Below are 21,187 nucleotides of genomic sequence, written 5' to 3'. Positions count from 1 at the left end.
TGAGCAGATGATTTGCAGAATGGTCTTGGCAGCCAGTAAGTATCAAGTCACTACGTGCTGAAATTCCCTTGTATTTCTGCAGAAAAACACTTCCTTCTTGCGACTGCTGCAGCCGACTATGTCGAATATACTATCGAAGCGAGAACGTCTCCAGAGGAGGTGACTAAGAGGGAGAAGGGGTTAACCTGGAGCAAATCTACCTTCCTCTTTAGCGTAAGTGCTCACGTCATGAAGGCAACAGCAGTGGGAGACTACAGGAAGTATGTTAAAGTATAACTTACACCGTTATTTCAATAACTCTCTTATTACACCGTAAAACTGTGTATTTATGGGGTTTCTTCTACCACATCTCTTCCTATTTATTTCTGGGATCAATCAAGTATATCCGATTCTGATGTCATGCACATTTATGGCGTTACTTCCACAGGTCATTTTCCTGTCACATTACATTCAGTTCTGTTTCTGTTTGAGGCGCTGCCACAGGAAAAAAAAATCAACGGAGCAATCTGAAATGGTGTTTCAGTGCAACACAACATTTCCTGAACATATTTTCTGATTTTCAGCAACTTGAAAACTGCCAGCCAAGGTTTGCTTGGGAAAATTAAGATTGCTTTTTTAGTGACTAAAGTTTCCAGGTGTGTGTTTGTCTGCACAGTGTGTGTCAGACTGGCTTACTCACCTGTGAGTAAAGCATACCACGTCAAGACCTGAGGTGCTCACATACCCTCACACACACACAAGAAAAGTCTCACAAATGCAGTATATTGTGCAGGGGAGAATACGAAAGTAAGATTTACTGTCAAAAGTACATACAAGAAATGATCTGTGGGTGAAATGTGAGAGGATTTTGATTCAGCAGTTGACTGGACAGTATCCCAGGGTTTCACTCTGGTTTTAGCTGAAATCAGTAAATCTACAGACATGAGTGTCACGGGACGAGGAACCGATCTGATGGAGTGCTCTAGCATCTGTACTGTTCATGAAAATCCTGCTGTTCTTGCTGTGCATGTGTGTATGTAAGTGTCTGCTTCAGTCTTACTTAATTCTGGAAATTTCTCCCCCTTGCAAGAAAAAACGCTGGCAGTAGTAGTCATGTTAGTCATCATGTTCAATCCCAGTTATCAAACCGAGAACAGAGTGAATAAAAGTGTGTCTGTAGTGAAAGACTTGCTGAATCTGGCTAATCTTACACAACCGGAGTTTATGAAGATCCACTCGAGGTCTTTGGGGAGGTGTTTTCCCTCTCTGCTTGACATATTTACTCTCTCCTTGGTCTTTAGACACTGCCCTTTCAGCTTTCTGAGGAACTTCGTGGTTAAATATCCAGCTGACGACAAACTGTCCAAAGGGAAAAAAGGGCACATTGTTTAAATTGCTCTCGTGACTTGTTTGACAACGTTTGTCTGTAGTTTTAATTATATCTTTTTGTGAATGGTGCTGAAACGTATCATTTACACATGTATTTGGTTATGAATAAATACATATGTGTGGTATCATACATAAAGTTAATATATCAGAATCAGAAATACTTTATTGGTCCTGGAGGGTAATATATACTGCTATTACACATATATTGTAATTATTATTATTATATATTATTATGCTACTATTATCTATTATTGTTATGTTTTACTTGAAACTCTGGCACAACAATTTCCTTCGAGATGAATAAAGTCGTTCTTATCTTATCTTATTAAACGTTAGAATTTACAAAGATATGTACTCCATGACTCTTACCAACCGTCGGTATGTCCGATATACAGAAAATAGTGAAAAAACAAATAATTCTCACTTTTAAGGGACACAATATATGACATGTAAACACCCTAACTATCTTTCATTGTGTTAGCAAGCTAGCTAATATCAAAATTACATGACAAAACATGACATGTAAACATGCTGTTTCATTGCATCACTTAAAAGTAATACTAGCTAACAAAAAAAAAAACATTTTTTGATACCACAGAAAGTAGTTGTACCTGAGATTCTCAAAGCATTATTTAGTTGTCTGTATGAATGTGGTATGTCAAATAAACACCAAAGCAGTAATTCCAACTTTTAAGTGATGCAATCAACACAGGCTAGCTCGCTAGTGTGTTTACAAGTCGTGTATTGTGTCAGCCAGCTAAGATTGAAATTGTTTTGCCGGCTCGGATAGTAGCTTTGCCTGAGAACACCAAAGTATAATTGATTTGTTTAAAATGTTTAATTGATTAGAATGTAAGTATATATGTCAGATATACGCCAAAACAAAAAGTCTCACTTTTGAGTGATGCAACACACACAGGCTAGTTAAGTGTTTACTTAACTAGGTGATGTCGGAATTACTTTGCTCGTAGTTTTGCTGATATTTTCAGAGTATAATTTATTAGTTTTCTCGTTTAGATTTGAACTTATTTTGATATTATACGACACTTTGGCCGGGTTTGACGCTCGGAGGTGTTGGCCCCACCGCAAGCCGGACGCCTTCTTGGTGTAATGCCCTGACATGTTGCGTGAGATAGAACGTTCTCGATTGACTCCTCCCCCTCTCCCCCTCAAGCCCCGCCCACTCACGCGCGGGCTGATGCAACGGCGCGCCTCCGCTATAAAAGCTCTCGCCTTCCCCTTTCCGGCCGCGCAGCTCATTCGAACCAATACATGGAGAAAACACGGTCGAGCCGCTCGGAGGAGAAACCGGAGACGGAGAAACAGAAAGCAGGATGGTCTATACCGCGGCCTTGGTCATCGGACACGTACCGCCAGTCTCCCCGGAGCGACAGAGCGTCATCGACATGATCGGAAAGTACTTGTTCCAGCTGACATCTCCGGGGAGAGAGAGCTGCGGCGCCCGGCGGGGGAGCGTCGAGAGCGGCGACGAGATGGACGGCGGTTCTCCCTGTAAGTGGTTACATAGATTTGAATCAAAAACTCATGAGCAACTTTTCATTCACTTCTTTTAACTACAGTGATCGTATTTGGGTGGAAGAGCAGCGCAAAGGGCTGATGTCAGTGATCAGCTGATGGCCTGCTGACTCTTGCACCCTGCTCTTTTAATGAAACCAGTTTCTGCAGCAAGATTGCTCATTGTCAGCTGAAGTCACATCACTGTCTTATTTCACTGTTTTCGTGCAGATGCCAACCTGGAAAGAGATGAAGAGCGGGTCCTGCAGCAAGCCGTGATAAGGCAAATGGAGCGCTGTCTGACTGCGGCCAAGGCCTCCACCCTCCACTGCCAGGTGCTTCTCCTGCCCCGCCACATGACCGCCAGGGTCGTCCAGGACGTGACCCTGTCCTCAGCCGACGAGCCCTGTGGGCTGCGGGGCGCCTCCATCGAGGTCTACGTGGAGGGCAAGGACGGCCTCAAGTCCTTGGGCAGCATCTCGCCCGACCCGGCCGTCACCCCGACCTTCGAGATGTCCGTCATCCTCAAGACGGACGGAGACGGTGGCTGGCCGTCGCTCAGGAACATCTTCGACGCAAACAAGGTGGTGAAGCTGCGGCCGGAGTACAGGCTGGTGAAGAGGAAGCTCTACTCATCGGCCAGCCCCGTCATCCACGATTTCAACTAAGAACCTGTTTTCTGTTGGTAGGAGAGAGAGAGGGGTGTATGAGCGTGCACGAATCAGCTCTTCTGTTCAATTTCATTTGAAAAGTTTGTTTTTTTGAGCCACTGGACATTTGTAAACAATGCAACTACTTACATTTTGCACGGATGTTTTCTTGATAGCTCAACGTACACTGTAAACACTCCCTTCTGGAAACGGGCCGGCCCATTTCCCGATTTGTTCTGTATTTATAAAATAAATATTTTTTTACACTTTTTAAGAAGTATTTCTCATTAATCTTGGTCTTTTCCCAGCACAAACCTGGATGCTAAGGACAGTGAAAGCACCGTGAGACTCATCAATCGGATGATTAGAGGAAACTACTCTGAGAAGATATAAGTTTAGGACAAATAATCTTTTATTTAACAAATGTACAACAAAAACACATACATGTATCAGCTACCCAAACACAACTCTACAAAGGTCCATCACATGTACAAAACTTGCTTTTGTACGCTCATCTAACACATTACGCAACCTGTAGCACATTTTGGCAACACTACAGATAATGATAGCGATGCATCAATACCAACTCTGCATTTGGCTCCACGGCTGAACATAAAGATCTGATTCGCTCTCTGAGACGCAGCGTGAGGCTGCCCGTCGTCTCCAGTAGGACCTGGTCGCCCGTCACATACAAAACGTTTTAACTAGCGTGAATCAAAAACACGTCAACACCTGTGAGGAAACACGGTGCTTTGAAGGATAGGGGTTGCAAAACTTGGTCACGAAATGACGGCAAAGTGAAACAGGGGCTGCCGAACCGCATTGGGGGGAGAAAAAAAAAAATCCAAGGCCAATAAATATTTACCTACTGGATCACTTTTGCTTTATAAATGTGACACCACAAACCTAAATCTCCTAGAAAATTTCAGATACCAGGATGTAAGAGATTGCACCACACAGGGTTTTAACAAGGGATGCCCGCACAGCTGAATTAAAATGCAAATTAGACAACTTATAGCCGTTCATCATGACAAGAAATTGTCATGTCGCTGCAGCTTGATTTATTTAATGGACGCATGAAGGGAAAACAAGATGAAGCGATTATGTGAAAGAGCAGAGGAAATTTAAAATTTAACACGGAACATGAGCCAAGAACAAGGCAGCGTATGAAAGCTTCATTAAAATATAAACACCTATTTTCAAAGGGGCAATCTATGCATTAAAAAATGAAGTAAAAAAAAAAAAAAGGCCTGGAGAATTACATGACAGGGAACAAAGATATTACTGTAATATTGCATTACAACAACTCTTTGTTTGGAAGTTGTGAAGCTCCATTGACTCATTCAGGTGTTTCATGTTGTTATTAACCATCGGTAACAAAACAAATGAGCACAAGGGTATTCATTTTGTGTGCAGAGACGAAACTGAATGCCGTGAGAAGAGTTTTTTGAGCTCTTATTTTGACGGGGTGGTTCCCCCCAACGGACCCGTACACGCTTTTGAATTTGGGCTGGATATCAGTCACAGGTCTTCCTGCTTGTCCATGTATCCATCTGTTGACTACTGAATTCAAAGCTTTTATATTTTAATTATCAAATGTCCTATCTGTCTGCGCGGCATCTGACCGGCAATCCAGGTTTTCCCCGATACTTTGACCTGAAACCCCAAACAACTGTCCCTGTTTCAACTTCACTGAAAACATGACACGTCTGACGAAAAGAACAGCCCTCTGTTTTGGACCTTGGCCACCGCCCAATCATTCTGGTTGGGAGCGGGAAGATTCGCCTCGCTTTCCGCTGCGAGCCCAAATGCACGATTAGTACAGATGCACCTCACCACATCTACAAGACCACGTCTGACAACATTCTATCGTCTGACCTTAATCAAACATTTGCTGGTGAAAATATTCTCTTCCTTTTCCCCCTGTAAACTCTCTCAGCAGGGAGAAACAATGGACTACCTTCGCTGGTGAAATGATATTGGGGTTAGGGGTCGAGGGTGAGGGTGGGGTGTGGGGGGTTTCGCCGTGCCACGTGGCAACCGCTCGTACGAACAGGCGACGGGGACGCTCAATGCAGCGCTTACAGACACGCAACTGTGCACACTCTCATCTACGGTGACATCGGGACCGCACCGTCAAGTACACACACACACACACACACACACGCGCACGCACACACACACGCACACACACACACACACACACAAAACTCTGCTCCATCTGATTCCCGGAGTGGCACGGCACCCCTCCAGGCGTCCTGTTCTCCGATGACTCAAGGCTTTATTTCTTCATTTTGAGATCGGCCTCCATGGCACTACGGCGCCCCCTGGTGCCGCCGTCCTACAGCAGGGAGAGAGGAGGGGGGGGGGGGTGATGAGTGTGTGCGCACACACACACACACACACGCACACACACTCATAAACACACAGTTAAAGATGTCACCTTGACAGAGTGATGGGAGGTCCGGTGTGACTGAGCTCGGCACAAAAAGAAACAAACAAAAAATGAAAAAAAAAACAAAACAAAACACATCACAGTCCACCTAAGAGGGATTCCTCCGCAAATGAAGAACACGACAACAGAACCCAACGATGGCTGGAAAACTCAACGGAAGAAAAAGGAGGAGGAGAACAGAAAGGAGAACATGCAGAGACACACATAATCATGTAAAAGGGAAAAAAAAAAATAACCAACTCAGGAGACAGATATGAGAACATGAACCCAAGGTCAACGGAAGCTGGCAGATGAAGGGTTACTGGAGCCTGTGTGTGCGCGCGTGTGTGCGTGCGTGTGGTGGGGGGTTCGAGTAAGAACAGAAATTCACATTTATGAAGGTGATACAGACAGTGTGAACACATATGTGTGTTTGAGTGAGCCCAGCGTTGATTTTGTTCAACAATGAAAGTGAGTTAAAGGGAAGGGCTACGTCCTGGACTATTTATAAGTCTGAATATTTTTCAGGATGGGGGATTTTTTATTTTATTTTAATTATCAGGGAAATAAAGAAAATAAAAGGACGTCATTGGCCAAGCACGCACAGCTCTTGCTGATAAAATGATAAAAAGTTCCCTCTTAGCCATCTTAAGATGACATTGTATTTGATTTTGCCTGATTCCAACTGGGCTGGGAAACCGGACGGTTATCGTCCTCCTTAATACACGTTAGCCTCTATCTGCGAGGATTCTTGGACAGTTGCATTTAGAAAAACTCAACTGCCAGATGTGAGTCCGGAGGAGAAATTGACGGCGCCTTTAAACTGAGTTTTAAAGGGAGCCCACCTCTGCTTCCATCAGTAGTTTACTGGATTGATTGCTTTTAACGTTTTGTTTTGTTTTTGCTTTTTTATTGAGAAACTTCTCCAGGCACAGTGTTTGTGCAAAAGAAATTATACGTTATATATTAATCATAATCATATAATTTGGATTCGAATCAATTTCTAGTGATTCAATTTATGTAATTATTGGCTCTATTATTTTTTCAAATCACAAGTAAACTTAACTAACTACTGGATGCAGTTTAGTTTGATGAATGCATCTTATCATTTCAATCCACCCCCATTTTAACTCTTTGACCAAATTTTGCTTCCCTCGTGCCACAAATGTCAACATCAAAAGGGAAAGGAAACACGAGACCGGGGGCAAAGATGTCCACTTGTTTGTGTGTGTGTGCATGTGTGTGTGTGTGTGGGTGCGTGTTTGCGCGTCGACACAAGCGCGTGCTGCGCGTGGCCCCGCTTCTGGTGAAATCTGAGGGAGAACCTGAATACTTACAAAGAGAGAGAGAAGGAAAGCAGGAGAGGCCATTGGGACACTGTCCTGTAGGAGGACAAACATCGGAGTGACAAAGAGAGAGAAGACACACGTGTGTGAGAAAGCGAGAGTCAAACAAGTCTGCGTCAAACAGAGAGCCCGTCAAAGGAGCCACACACACACACGCACACGCACAAAGTAAATAGGCCTTCTCCCAATACTCACTGTCATAGGCTAGTTGCACCCACACACACACACACACACACACACAGTAAAGATGAGGATAGAGCTGGGAAAGAAAAAAAAATACCTCTTTCAGAGCCTTTCTGAGCCTTCTTCAAGTTTAACAAACATACATACACAGACACACATACACAAATATATACACATAGTATATTTTTCGGCATGACAAATTTTGGCAATTTCATTGACAACAAAATAAAAAGGAATTAAAATCCTATTTTGTTTTTTTCCAGTGAATTCTGACACGTTCCCCTAGGGTTTGGGTCATTCCATGCCGATTACATGCTGGTTTATAGATGTGATCTTGCTGCGGATTTAAAGAAATTAGGGACAAAGAGGGGAATCTGCCATCAGAGGAGAGAAAAAGAGGGATTGCAAATTAGCAGAAAGGAGAAAAATGTTAAAAAAAAACAGAGATAAGATAAACAGAGATGATACTGTTCTGAGAATATAGCACCCAGCTCGGGTCAAGGCACCCAAGACAAAACAGAAAGTGCCTTCACATTCACACCACATTCTCTGGCTCCAGAATGGCTCCAGAAGAACATCACACCTGTCTTGGTGTGTGTGTGTGTGTGTGTGTGTGTGTGTCCAACAATTACAACGCCCGAGTGCCTTTACTAGCAACAGAATGACATTGTATCGCTAGTGAATCTCTTGCTAAACTTTGTAAAGCAGAGTCATTGAAATGAGTTAAAAACACCAAATCCATATATGAGGTACTTCCTGGGAATGTCACCCTCCCAAAAAAGAAAAGCCGTGACCAGCAGGATCTCCATCAGACACACTTCGGATACCTGCATGTATATATATATAATATATATGTATATATACACAAGACAGGCAAAGCGCGCGCGCGCGCACGCACGCACGCGCACACACACACACACACACACACACACACACACACACCCACACCCCCCCCCCCTTCCGGACAGAGGCAGACAGTTTACAGACAAACAGCTGAGTGCGTGATGGGCGGATGCAGACGGATGGAAGCCGGGCGGATGGGTGAGGCATGGCCAGCATGCAGGACAGTTAGTAGAATGACACAGAAGCAGAACGTCGGCCTGCTGCTGTCAAAATATGTTTACAAGCGTGTGTACATGTATACAAAATCAAGTCTCCACCTCCTTCCCTGCCTAATGTATGGTAACGCGGTGCATGCAAACCCGTGCATAGAGCCTGAGTGAAAGGAAAGGGTGTAAAAGTAGCCTGAACAGCAGAGGAGATGATGCAGAGGGTACGGCAGATTTCAGAGTAAATGTCACATGACAATACAGGTCACGTGGCTGCGGACGAATCTGAAGGCACGTTCTCGGCACAACCCAGCCAAAAGCCTGATCTGTCATCTGAGGGAGTTCAGTGAAGACATTTTCTTTAATTCGCCCCAAAAATACGGACTTGAAAGAAACATGCAAAGTTGGGCAGGAGAAAATACACTCTGATGTGCCATCACTCTGTCATAAACACAGGCTTGGAGCCGTTGCGGTCGAGGCAAACACACTCAGAGTTACATGTCTCCAGAACGGTGTGTTTTGACGTGCACACACGCAAGTGAAACCGCGAGGACGCTAGGCAGCCACTGCTACCCCGAGGGGATGGCGTTTGCTCAGTCAGCCTGTAAAAATAAAATTTATAAATCCACATAAAGATGAGGTGGTGAATAGTGCAACTGCAAGTCTTAAAGGACAGAAAATATGTGAATACGATTTTAAAAAAAGAATAAAACAGCAGCCAATTTTACAAGACAACGGTGTCGCTGTCAGTCAAGTTTTTCCCCAGTGTCGTATAATAAATCTGCAAATTCAATCATTGGCTGGTGATCTCATGCCGTCTAATTCTGTGAATGAACTGAATTGGGAGCTTCGATGCGCAGCGTGAGATCATTCGCTTTCAGTGTGAGCCACTCCATTTCCCCGCCCGGCTTTGCCCGAGCGCAAATCTGAAAATGAAATTGAAATCAGATCGGCTGTTCTGGGGCAAAGGCCCGTTTTTATCCTCTGAGCGGAACTCTGCAGGAAATGACAAACCTCAATGAATTCCTCGTGGCTCCAGCAGTGCCGAGAGAACTACGCTCCTGCTTGCTCAGAAGATTTGATTAAATAAATTCTCAGCCTCAAAGAAGAAGGAAAAATCAAAATCAAAACAAATGATCATCCATGCCGAAAAGGTACGTCGTCTCTGTTCCGAGCTTCCTGGACCAACCTGAAATCTGCTGGGTTTCAGTTTGATGGACACACAGTGTGTAATACTCTGGTCTGAAACGTTCACAAATAACACCATGACCCCCCCTGCGCGCCCTCAGCTGCACAACACACCTTCTCAGCTGGCTCGCCTGGTTTACGGTTGCCCTCCCTGCCGCGGAGGCTCTTGGCAGAGATGGCGCTCTCTGAGGTCTGCATGATGAGCTGGGTGGCCAGGAACTGCTGCACGTGCTCCAGAACATCACGCTGCATCTCCAGCGCCATGTGGTACACGTCGTGGTCGGAGGAATTGTACATGACCGCGTTCTGGAACATCAGCATGATGTCCCGCTGGAACTCCGCCGTGGTGCGGATCACTCCGGACTCGATGTTCTTCTTGATGGCCGACAAGTCCATTGGTCTGTAGGAGGATGGGGGTGGTCGTTGGCGGTTTACAGATATGCAAGTGGTTGAGAAAATAAGCTAATTCACATCTCTGAACACTGCAAAAAGGACTTATACTCAACAATGTTTGCACTGGAAGGAGTGTGCACTCACCTGTGCACGATGCTGTGGTAACCGGGGGCGATATCGTCTGACACGGGCTGCAAGAAGACGCTGGCATACCTGGTGGACACGTAAACAGCAGCGGTAGTTTAAGGTTTCCTTTGTGACAGAGATGCGATATTTTATTCCAAACCGCAGTTTTATTTCTTGACTGACTTCTATTGTTTCACAGACATGGCTGTCAGAAAGAACACTTTGCTACTACTGGTCTGTAACACCTAAATATGGACTAAATTCTGACTATAAAATTATCTAGTTTTCAGTCTAACACCCATGGTGGGTGTGATGGGATTAAAATTCATGCAAATTAAAAACCAAATGGATCAATTTGCAATTTTCCTTTGTAATATTAGCAGTGGGCTGCAAGTTGCTTGACCACAAACACGTGTTCATGTGTATTGCAGCAGAAGAAGCGTCCTAAGACAACAGCGGTAAAACATTTGGGAGTCTGGTTGGAGGTCCACCTGTGGTTAGCGGCAGCTCTCCACACCAACATTATGGCTTTCTTCCAAATCTTCTGGGCCTGGACAGCCTCCTGGTCCTCACCACATGTGGACCTGGAGCGGAAGAAGACAGGAGAGGATTGGGATTACACAACGGGGATACGGGAAGAGTCCACAACACATGGAAACAGAGCGCAAGAGACAACATAATAACCCGCATATACAGTCGTTATGAAAAAGTTTGGGCACCCCTCATCATTTTCATGATTTTCCTTTATAAATCATTGGTTGTTCGTCTCAGCAATTTCAGTTTAATATATCATGTAGCAGACAAACACAGTGATATTTGAGAAGTGAAATGAAGTTTATAGGATTTACAGAAAGTATGCAATAACTACTTTAACAAAAGTAGGCAGATGCATAGACTTGGGCACCCCAACAGAAAAATTACATCAATATTTAGCAGATCCTCCTTGTGCAGAAATAATAGCCTCTAAACGCTTCCTATAGCTTCCAATGAGGGTTTGGATTCTGGTTGAAGGTATTTTCGACTATTCTTTTTTACAAAACATCTCCAGTTCAGTCAGGTTTGATGGTTTCCGAGCATGGACAGCCCGCTTTAAATCACACATCAGATTTTCAATAATATTCAGGTCTGGGGACTGAGATGGCCATTCCAGAACATTGTACTTGTTCCTCTGCATGAATGCCTTAGTAGAATTTGAGCAGAGTTTAGGGGTCGTTGTCCTATTAGTATCCAGCCCTGGCGCAACTTCAACTTTGTCACTGATTCTTGAACGTTGTTCGTAAGTATCTGCAGATACTGACTGGAATCCATGCGACCTTCAACTTTAACAAGATTGCCAGTCCCTGCACTGGCCACACAGCCCCACAGCATGATGGAACCACCACCAAATTTTACTGTGGGTAGCAAGTGTTTGTCTTGGAATGCTGTGTTCTTCTCCTGCCATGCATACCGCCCCTTGTTATGTCCAAATAACTCAACTTAAGTTTCATCAGTCCACAGCACCTTATTCCAAAATGAAGCTGGCTTGTCCAAATGTGCTTTAGCATACCTCAAGCAACTCTGTTTGTGGCGTGTGTGCAGAAAAGGCTTCTGCCGCATTACTCTTTCATACAGCATGTTCGCTGAATAGTTGAATGATGCACAGTGACACAATCTGCAGCAAGATCATGTTGTAGGTCTTTGGAGCTGGTCTGTGGGTTGAGTTTGACTGTTCTCACCATCCTTCGCCTCTGCTTATCTGAGATTTTTCTTGGCCTCCCACTCCGGGCCTTAACGAGAACTGTGCCTGTGGTCTTGCATTTCCTCACTATGTTTCTCACAGTGGAAACTGACAGCTGAAATCTCTGAGCTAGCTTTTTGTCTCCTTCCCCTAAACCATGATGTCGAACTATCTTTGTTTTCAGGTCATTGAGGATCCCATGTTGCCACTCTTCAGAGAAGATGCAAAGAGGAGAACGACTTTCAACCGGCCACATTAAATACCCTTTCTCATGATTGGCTTCACCTGCGAATGTAAGTCAAGGGTCAATGAGCTTACCAAACAAATTTTGTGTTCCAATAATTAGTGCTAAAGGTGTTCAAATCAATAAAACAACATGGGTGCCCAAATAGGCACCTGCCTACTTTTGTTTAAGTAATTATTGCTCACTTTTTGTAAATCCTATAAGCTTCATTTCACTTCTCAAATATCACTGTGTTTGTATGCTTTATGATATTTTTTACTGAAATTGCCGATCCAAACAACCAATGATTTATAAAGGAAAATCTTGAAAATGATCGGGGTGCCCAAACTTTTTATACAACTGAATTTTTAATTGCATCATGTTAGAATTTATGAGATATTCAATCCTTCAGGGGCTTGGTTGTTTCCAAAATCATGGAAAATTATCTTATGGACAAACTCCAATGCTTTAGGTCTTGTATCCAATCTGTAATTTTTCAAACCTTCGCAGACAGTGATGTCTAACCAGAATTAAGCCAAAAAAAAACAAAAAAAAAAAAAAAAACAGAATTCCCTTCTGAATACAGCCATAATACTTCATACTCTATATGCTCTGAATAATTAAAAAGTGGAGTGAGATGGTTTCAGTCATGTACAGAGGAGGGAGAGTGAATATCCTGGTGGACGGATGATGGAATTGAAGCTGCCAGTCAGGAGGTCCAGAAGAAGACCAAAGAAAAGATTTATGGATGTAGTTAGAGAGGATATGAAGTTGGTTGGTGTGAGAGAGGAGGATACAGAGAATAGGGTGAGATGGAAAAGGTTGTTTCGCTGTGGTGACCCCCTGAAGGGAAAAGCCAACAGGAGAAGAACATGTTAAGGAGGTTCCATCAACCGCGAATATGTGGGGTCACTCACAGCTGTGAAGAGGATGCGGGGCTGCTGGCCAAGGAGTCCGCCGTGTAGCGTTGGGAAGCTGGCCCGTACCCATCTTCACTCTCGCTGGCTGCCCGTTCCACCTCTGACAGATAGGGACCTTCCCCCTCCCCACACTCCTCCTTCAGCTCCATCCCTTCTTCGGGGTCCCCCTCGCTTCCAGCCTCCTCCTCCTTCACCTCCTGGATTAGACGGATGAGAACCACGCTAAACTGGCCGCCTTTTTTACGAAGTCTGCGTGAAGGTATGCGGCGTTCTCTTACCTTGGACTCTTTCCCAGACACCGAACTGTCCTCAGAGTCTACTAGACGAAAAGAAAAAAAAAAAACAAAACAAGAATTGTAAAAATCTGAGAGCGATAAGATTAACAACCCCCATAGGGTCAACAAGTCAGCAAGAATTTGACTTTGGCTTCAAGTCGCACCACTACACAACACGCTAGCAAACAACTCATACACACAAGCTCCTGCAACGATGACTGCTGATGTGGAAAGATGATGGTATTGATTATCTGGTTTGGACATATGGGGCAATAAGAGCAAGAAAAGACTAATCAGAACAGTCCCATCCAACCTTGGGTGGTGCCATTCACACAGACATAACTTGGGCTCCTTGGTCCATCTCCTCATTAAAATGTTTGTTTTGTTTTTTTCCCTCACTGATAGAGGCCTCTGTCACAAGAGGAAAAAGTGGTTTGATCTGTGCTGATCTGTTGATCTGGTTTGACTGAAATGGCTTGATCCTAATCACGAGGTTCAAGGTGCTGCCTTGGCCTCCCAATTACCCAGAATCCAATCCGACTGAGTATTAAAGGGAAACTGGACCGACAGATCCAATCAGTGGCGCCGCTATCTCTGAATTTCCAGGATTTAAAGTATGGGCTGCAAATTTCTGAAGAGCCAGATGGGAAGGAACAGCTTCTGATGAAGTCGGGCAAACTGAGCCAAGGGCACATAAGGTCACAGTTGTACATTCAGTCATAAACAAGATCGCGAGAATAATCACCATCAGGAAAATGTGCAACCAAATTAGAACCAAATCCCCTTGACAATGCAAAGTGTCATATTGTGTGTGTGTGTGTGTGTGTGTATGTGTGTGTGTGTGTGTGTGTTTCCCATCACCTAGGCAAGGCAGATTGGGCTCAGGCTGATTCCACTCCTCTCTTTCACTCTTCACCGTTGCATCGGTGGCCTCTTTCCCGGTCACACCCTCCTCCGTGACATCACTTCCTGTCACGCAGTCATCAGGGGCGACCGTGGACGCGGCATCCTCCCCGGTCACGGGGTCCTCACAGGGGTCCTCTATCTGGGCTTCTGGCTGGCTCGGGGTTTCCAGACCCGCAGATGTCAGGGTGGACAGCGCAGCGATGTCCTGAAGGCCCTGCATGTGGTCCGAGTCTTGAACCGACGGTGTGGGATCCGCAGTCTTCAGCTCCTGAGTCTCCCAGGGGCCTGGGAGTGTGTGTCCTTCGGTGACGGCCTCTTCGCACAGAGAGAGCGCTGCCTCCACGGCTGCAGCATCCAAAACCTCAACCGAGTCATCCACCTGAGAAATAACATAGATGACGAGGAACAGAGAAGCGAATGCTGGAATGTTAGTAAGCTGGACAGCATGTCATAGTATAAAACAGGGGCCTGTTCAACACTGTGAATGATTTATATTTATAGCATTATAAAACACCCATTACGCAAGGTTAGCTGGGTTGGGCTATTGTTGACAAATCTTTTTTCCTGTGTCCTTTATACTGTTTACATACTGTTTATATTCTTTCTTTTTTCCCCAATATTTAGATATCTCCCTGCATGTAGATTATTAAGTAACTCTACAGCACTTTCTGCTGTGTGAAAGGGGAATTTTCCCTCGGTGAGATGATTTAAGGAATACTCTATCCTAATCTATTAATGAACTGGTCAATAATGTCCATATTGGCATTTTGTTTATCTAGCACGCTATATTAAACTTTTAAAATGGATTGTTTAAATTTAAGGATTATGCTTAAAAGTGAAGAACACATAAAAACAACCAAGTAGTGGTTCAATATGAAATGAAATCATTTTTGAGAAATACACAGCAAAACATACATATCTCCATTTTCCATTGAAGGCAGTGTCAACTGTTTAATTTAGAAAATCTATATTGCAGGTAATTTCTTAACCTTCAAAATGTAGAGTTAAATATTCTCGCTAGCAGCATAGAGAGCAGTGTATTCGAAAACTGATCTCCAGTGATGTTTGTACCTTCTCCTCTATGATGGCGATGATGCCTCCCATCGTCTCCAGGTCCAGCACGTCCCCCATGTACGATACAGCCACGAGGTCCTCCTCTACTAATCCCGTCTCCTCACTGAGCTCTGCCTTCACCGCAGCTTCATCCCCCTCTGCAAAAGCACACCCAAGAATCACAAAAACGAAATCAATTTTATCATCAACAAGTCATGAATCAAGTCTTTTTTTCCTTTTCCAAAGGTGGGAAGCGTACCAGTGATGACCTCATGGCCTGGTGGTAAGGGAGTTGCAGCAGTTGCAGTCTGTAGTCCATTGGTGAGGCTTCCAGGTGGTTCTCCTTCAGCAACCTAACATTAATCAAAAAAGGCAGCACAATACTGAATACCATATTAATACAGACGGTAACGGCGCCGCAGTGGTTAGCCTGATGGCAAGGACCCTGTTTGGATTCCAACCGGGGGGCCATTTTGTGTGGAGGTCGTACGTCCTCCCCGCAGTTCCATTGGAGACTAAATTATCCAGATGTGTGAATGACAATGTATGGTTGTATGTCTCTGTATGTGGCCATGTGATTCATTAGTCCAGGGTGAACCCCTCCTCTCATCCAGTGACTTAAAAAAAAGGGAATATGGTATCGGCCACGCATGTTGCCTGGTACTGCGACGGTATCAAATGATTTGATTGAAATCCAGTGAATTCTGCTGTATAATCTGACGTAAACATGATTTTGGACAAAAACCTGAAATTAAGCCCCCTAAGACAGAGATCATAAAATATAATGATATCGTGTATCTGCCAGTATAAGAGTTTGACATGGGCTGTGACAACCGAGTCTTGTATTCTGCATTGTCATATTTCATACTGTGTGGTTCAAAGACGATGACGTGGGCTCTCACCAGGCGGGGACTGGCTGAGATGAGGTTGCCTTTTTTTAGCAGCTCTGACAGGAGGGGAGAGGGCGGCGGTGTGGCCTTCTGGGTCAGGAGCCTCTTCTGTGGTGAGTCATCCACCATGGTGGCCAGGCTTCCATCCTTAGGTCCTGGGCCTGGAGCCTCTGTCAGAGGGAGGAACACCCCGACTCCCTGGGCCTGCCAGCGGGAGCAAAGAGTCAGGAAGAGCAGCAGTCAGTGATAAACAACATGTGAAATATTTTCTTCAGCTCGGGGGTGAGAATGTGTTTGAGAATAGATTTTAGAGCAACTTTTGGAAAGATACAAAGTACAGAAAGAAAATGCACTACCAACTGCTCATAGGTCACGCATGACTGTAAAAATCAATATGTCATTACAACAGAGTGGGTGCTGCCGTCGTCGGACGTGATGCCTCCTGTATCCATGGGTGGTGTGGGCGCGGAAGAGTCTGTCTGGGAATCCATAGTGGGGGGGCTAGCACCCAGAGGGGAGCGGACAGTTACACTGGGGAGACGTTTAGGGGTGTTTTTCACCGCCTGGCGAGCTATGGTGGAGAAGTCAGAGACGATCCAGCGTCAATAGAAAGGCCTTCAAGGCTCATATCAAGCAGTAAAACTAAACCCTTCTCAACTAGTGGACAAAACAGATGCTAAACGCAAATTTTACAATCATCGTTTGCTTGGTTTTAAGTGATTGTAAAACATGTTTAGTGAGAGCACACACAATCAAATATAATTGCAGACCGGAGATCTCATTTGTAAGATGAGACAATCGCAATAATGGGAAAGTGCTGATGAGACATTTTGATTGACCATTTTAATAAGCTGACTTGCACTTTGTTTAGACAGCTTATACCATCGCACAACCAATACTAGACACCAAAGTCTATGTAAGCCCCTGCTGGTCAGAGGGAAATAGTGTGCCAAGACTGATTCCATGCAAGACCTGATGTTGACATACCGTAATATCAATGCTGTTGTATGATAGATGTACCACGGTATGTTACAGGCGCTAATTACACAGACAACAAGGCTCAGAGAGGTCATCTGAGATAGGAGACATTCCCATAGTGAACAGACTGAACCTACCTTGATATGCTGCTTCGGTGGCTTTCCTCTTCTGTTCCGCTTCGTCCTCATCCTGCTTCTTTTTTCTAGAATGGCAAAAATCAAATTGACAATATTTGAACAAACTGAGGAGACCCTGTTTGCAGTTAAGAAGAGAGGGGTTGGATGTGAATCCTCGACTCTCCACATCTCAGGAGATAACAGGAATCTTACAGCGTGATCTCTGCCCACAGTTCCTTCAGCTGGGGATCCATGTGACCTGTTTGGATCAGATCCACTTCTTTCTTCAACTTCCTGCCAGGGAGAAGGGCAAGGTTCTCAGCTCAAAACCAGCAGTCCTTCCAGGACCTCATTTTATACCACGTTCCCACCACAGTAACCATGCAAACACAGCTTTCTAAAATCTGTGCTGATCTGATCTCAAATGCTAAATATTGCAGAGGCCAGAAAACCACCCTGGTAAACATCTGAAAACATTATGGATGCCAGCAACAGCGATGTGGTATTTGAACATTTTGGACCATACTTAAACTGGAGTGAACGCTACTTTTCACTGCAGTAAGGAGGTGAATGTGTGTTTGTGCGTGTTGTCAGAGCAGTGAAAAGTATGTATCACTTCTGCGATTACCTATATTGCTCTTGTGTGTCTCGCAGGAGTTTCTTCAGCTCCTCTATCCTCTCAGTAGTCAGTCTGCGAACAATTACATCCTCGATTGTCTCGACCACCTCGCCCTTCTCGCCTCGCTTACGCCTGCAAAGTAACAGAGCGCACACACGCACGGTCATATAACTGCAGTAAAAACTAAACTGAAGTCAAGCAAAAAAGTAAAGTCATGATTGTACAATTATATTGGCTGATATCTGTACTGACTTTGGAGCCTCTGTGGCTTCCAGCAGCTCTGAGTATTGTGAGGCACAGTGCTGAAAAAAATAGAGATTGGATTATTCAGAGGAAAAACAGATGAGTTGAGTGAACATGTTGCTATCTAGAGAATATCCCGAACTTCCGAACTAAAAGGTAAGAAAAATAGACAAACTGACTCACCTTCTGAGAGAACCAGTCAGGTGGACGACCTGGCTCAGAAAAAGGCTTGATGGCTCGACTAACAGACACCCTGCAGGGATCAAACATAAACCACTTCACATCCAGGAACAGTGATTTGCAGATATTCAACCAACGAGACTGTTAATACTGTCATACCACAATATCTGTCTGTAGTATCTTGCCTTCTTCATTTGGTTGATCAACTTCTGTTACACTTATCAAAACTGTACACATTAAAATCTTGTTTCTTAAAGGAGCTGTTTATTTATCATCTTCTTTCTCATAAAATACAGAGTGCAGCCATGCCAACCTGTTCTGCCACTCACTTGAGGACATAGACAGCAGATCTACTATTGTCATTAATCTCTGCGAATAAAGCCTGTGACCGTAAATGTGAAATGAGTGCACGCTAAACAACACATTTCTGTTAGTGTACGGACCATAAGGGGAGATGACAACACAAATCATTGCATATGTTTCCTTTACCAGTTTTGGTCTCCACTCCTCATGACCGAGGAAGCCAGGCACAGCTTCTCCCTGACTGACCATGGCTCTGTTGGTCCCACATTCAGTATTTTGTGTTCTAAGAAAATACAAGCGAAGAGAAAAATCAAATATCAAAAAATCTATATTCACTTACTTGCTAATATATTTTGAGGCTACTAAGACTGTTCACTAAAATATTTCTTTATTGTGCATCTGACAATTAACATTTTGAATCCTTCAAAATCAGCTGGGGTTCAGGTGTAAACATCTAGAGCACAGCAGGTCCAAATTAGGAAGCCAATACACTGAGGAACTATAGCAATATGGGTCACATCCTCAACTAGTTAGAGTTATAAACAAAGTAGTGTATGTGCAGAACAACGTACACGGTTCCCAGGGAACTATAACAAATACAATTAGGTCCTGTCCGAGGTTGTTACCTGAAGTCACAGTCATCTGATATTGTTTATTTTGAATGCTTACGCAGACTAACGGTGATAACCTCAGATATTACTGATATACCAGTCTGTTTAAAAATAAAACAATTGCAAACCAGGAAGGAGGAGAAAAATCTATCTAGCTTACTTGTTTGACTGACTTCATTGCTATTGATTTTCCCAACCTAGCTCCGAGTTGTTAGCTCGCCGTACTATAAGCTGGTTTAGACAGATTTTAGAAGTTATTTGGAGCCTTGTTGACAGAAGATTTTAAATCACCAACATTTGATGGACAAGTTTTTCTGGCTGTGGCTCTACAAACGACAACAAACGCTTGGATAACATTTAGCTAGCGATAGCTTAGCAATGTTTGCTACGGCGGAACACAATTACGGGACACACAGCTTCACGACGTAGCATTTGATCTAATAAACACGTCGCTGATTTCAACTGATAGTTATTGGGACTTTTAAATTATTTTAAATGAATCCCTGCAATAAAATCACGGAAGGCTAAAATTGAAAGAGTTTTTTTTGTTTTACTTACTGCCGATACCGCTCGCCATCTCTTTTGTGACGAGGCTAGGATCTCAACTTCCGCCGGACCGTTTTCATTGGTGCACACGGTCCGTCTGTAAACCAATCAAAAGGTCGATGGTAAACACGACTGTGTTTACCAAACCAACAAGAGCGCTTTTACAAAAAATAATCAATTCATGAACTGATATTTTATTATTTATTAATGAAAAACTGAAATGCTTCACGCAAAAAATACTAAAATATAATAATATTGAACTGGGATACTATAGCATGCAATGTAATTCCGTTTAAGACTGATGGAGATCTACGACTACTTCCAACCTCCAGTAATTCACTCCATTCATGTTGTATTATTCACGCTTAATTTATTCAATGAAAACCTGATTTTGATCCAATGTTATGTCATTTGATATATATATATATATGACATCGAATCAGAAAATCTTTGATCGTCAAGTATTTTTCAAACACGAAGAATTTGTTGTGGTTCATCGGTGTCAAGCGGACAATGGAATAATCATTAAATAAGATAAATTAAATCAGAACAAGGGACATTGGTTATGCAAAGGAGCGAGTGATGCAAAGTAGTTCGAAATTGCTTCATTATTATTCATTACTTCAAATTCCCAAATTAAGAAAATAAAAAAGTGAAATGGATTGAAAAGTGCCTTTGTTCATTCATCTGTTATATCACTTCCTATGTCCTCCACACAGGGCTGCTGGTGGGCTTGGGCCCATTCTAGCCGCCGTTGGACGAGAGACGGGGTCGATCGAGACGGTCTATGGCCACACATTGACATGCAAGCATTCACTCTCTCATTCTCACCTCGTATTGAGGCATACAACCATTCATTCCCTCAATCATGAATACTAAAACTCCGACAGCGCATTTAAGAGCAAATTACGGATAAAACATTCAGGGGCCCAACAGGGTTTCTCTCCCCCGTCATTTCTCTTTTGGCAGCTGGTACTGCAGAGACCCCAGCAGACAGTTTTGGCTCATCTTGCTCCTCCAAAGTAGATCTGGTTCCCAGGATGGTCGCGGCGCTCTAACGATTTACACCTCTATGGTCGTGAGTGGAACTACCCTCCTGCTGCCATGTCAGTCTTCTGGTTGGCGGATTTGCAGGTTGCCCGTCTTGTGATCGCATTCCAAGCGGTTTCATCTGTCCAATCTTCAAACCATCTGCCCAAAATCTCTTATTTGAGTTGTCAGTATTTATGCTGTTCTGTCTTTCAAGGTCTGTCCTCCCGTTAATGAACGCCTTTGAGGGTTCACACGTCACCTTCTTGCTGTAACTGAATGTTTGTCCGAGATGAAGGTGTCAGCTGATGTTTGAAGCAATCGTA

General features: G+C 43.9%; 2 protein-coding genes across 3 annotated transcripts; one reads left to right on the top strand and one right to left on the bottom strand.

The window, feature by feature from the left end:
• Positions 1–2,607: 2,607 nt before the first annotated feature.
• Positions 2,608–3,810, top strand: LOC147215724 (DNA damage-inducible transcript 4-like protein). Its single transcript, XM_086178849.1, has 2 exons — positions 2,608–2,880; positions 3,115–3,810. Exons 1-2 carry the CDS (start codon positions 2,703–2,705, stop codon positions 3,549–3,551), a joined length of 615 nt encoding a protein of 204 aa, XP_086034975.1. The 5' UTR covers positions 2,608–2,702; the 3' UTR covers positions 3,552–3,810.
• Positions 3,811–3,927: 117 nt separating this feature from the next.
• Positions 3,928–19,898, bottom strand: brd8b (bromodomain containing 8b). Of its 2 annotated transcripts, XM_086178847.1 has the most exons (20): positions 19,845–19,898; positions 18,862–18,958; positions 18,376–18,445; positions 18,202–18,251; positions 17,959–18,081; positions 17,544–17,624; positions 17,352–17,416; positions 16,641–16,807; positions 16,249–16,440; positions 15,606–15,699; positions 15,365–15,504; positions 14,249–14,672; positions 13,391–13,431; positions 13,110–13,309; positions 10,744–10,836; positions 10,271–10,339; positions 9,848–10,133; positions 7,305–7,349; positions 5,977–6,006; positions 3,928–5,874 (listed from the first exon to the last, which is right to left on the bottom strand). In XM_086178847.1, the coding sequence occupies exons 1-20, from the start codon at positions 19,861–19,863 to the stop codon at positions 5,815–5,817; spliced, it is 2,346 nt and encodes a 781-aa protein (XP_086034973.1). In that variant the 5' UTR covers positions 19,864–19,898; the 3' UTR covers positions 3,928–5,814. The 2 variants fall into 2 exon arrangements, with proteins under 2 accessions (XP_086034973.1, XP_086034974.1); XM_086178848.1 differs by lacking the exon at positions 5,977–6,006 and having other exon boundaries at positions 13,391–13,428.
• Positions 19,899–21,187: the final 1,289 nt, after the last annotated feature.

Source organism: Fistularia commersonii, chromosome 31 (assembly GCF_037954325.1).
Source record: "Fistularia commersonii isolate RoL2024-O1a breed Wild chromosome 31, RoL_Fcom_v1.0, whole genome shotgun sequence".
NCBI classification, from domain to species: Eukaryota; Metazoa; Chordata; class Actinopteri; order Syngnathiformes; family Fistulariidae; genus Fistularia; species Fistularia commersonii.
This window is presented reverse-complemented; position numbering and strand designations above follow the sequence as displayed.

Excerpts from the sequence above, each read along its gene's own strand:
- brd8b (XM_086178847.1), bottom strand. Across the intron at positions 18,446-18,861 it reads AGGAGTGGAGACCAAAACTG|GGTGTCTGTTAGTCGAGCCA; the intron begins GTAAAGGAAACA and ends TGATCCCTGCAG. Across the intron at positions 15,700-16,248 it reads TCTCAGCCAGTCCCCGCCTG|GTTGCTGAAGGAGAACCACC; the intron begins GTGAGAGCCCAC and ends GATTAATGTTAG.
- LOC147215724 (XM_086178849.1), top strand. The coding sequence starts at position 2,703 with ATGGTCTATACCGCGGCCTTGGTCATCGGACACGTACCGCCAGTCTCC. Across the intron at positions 2,881-3,114 it reads GATGGACGGCGGTTCTCCCT|ATGCCAACCTGGAAAGAGAT; the intron begins GTAAGTGGTTAC and ends GTTTTCGTGCAG.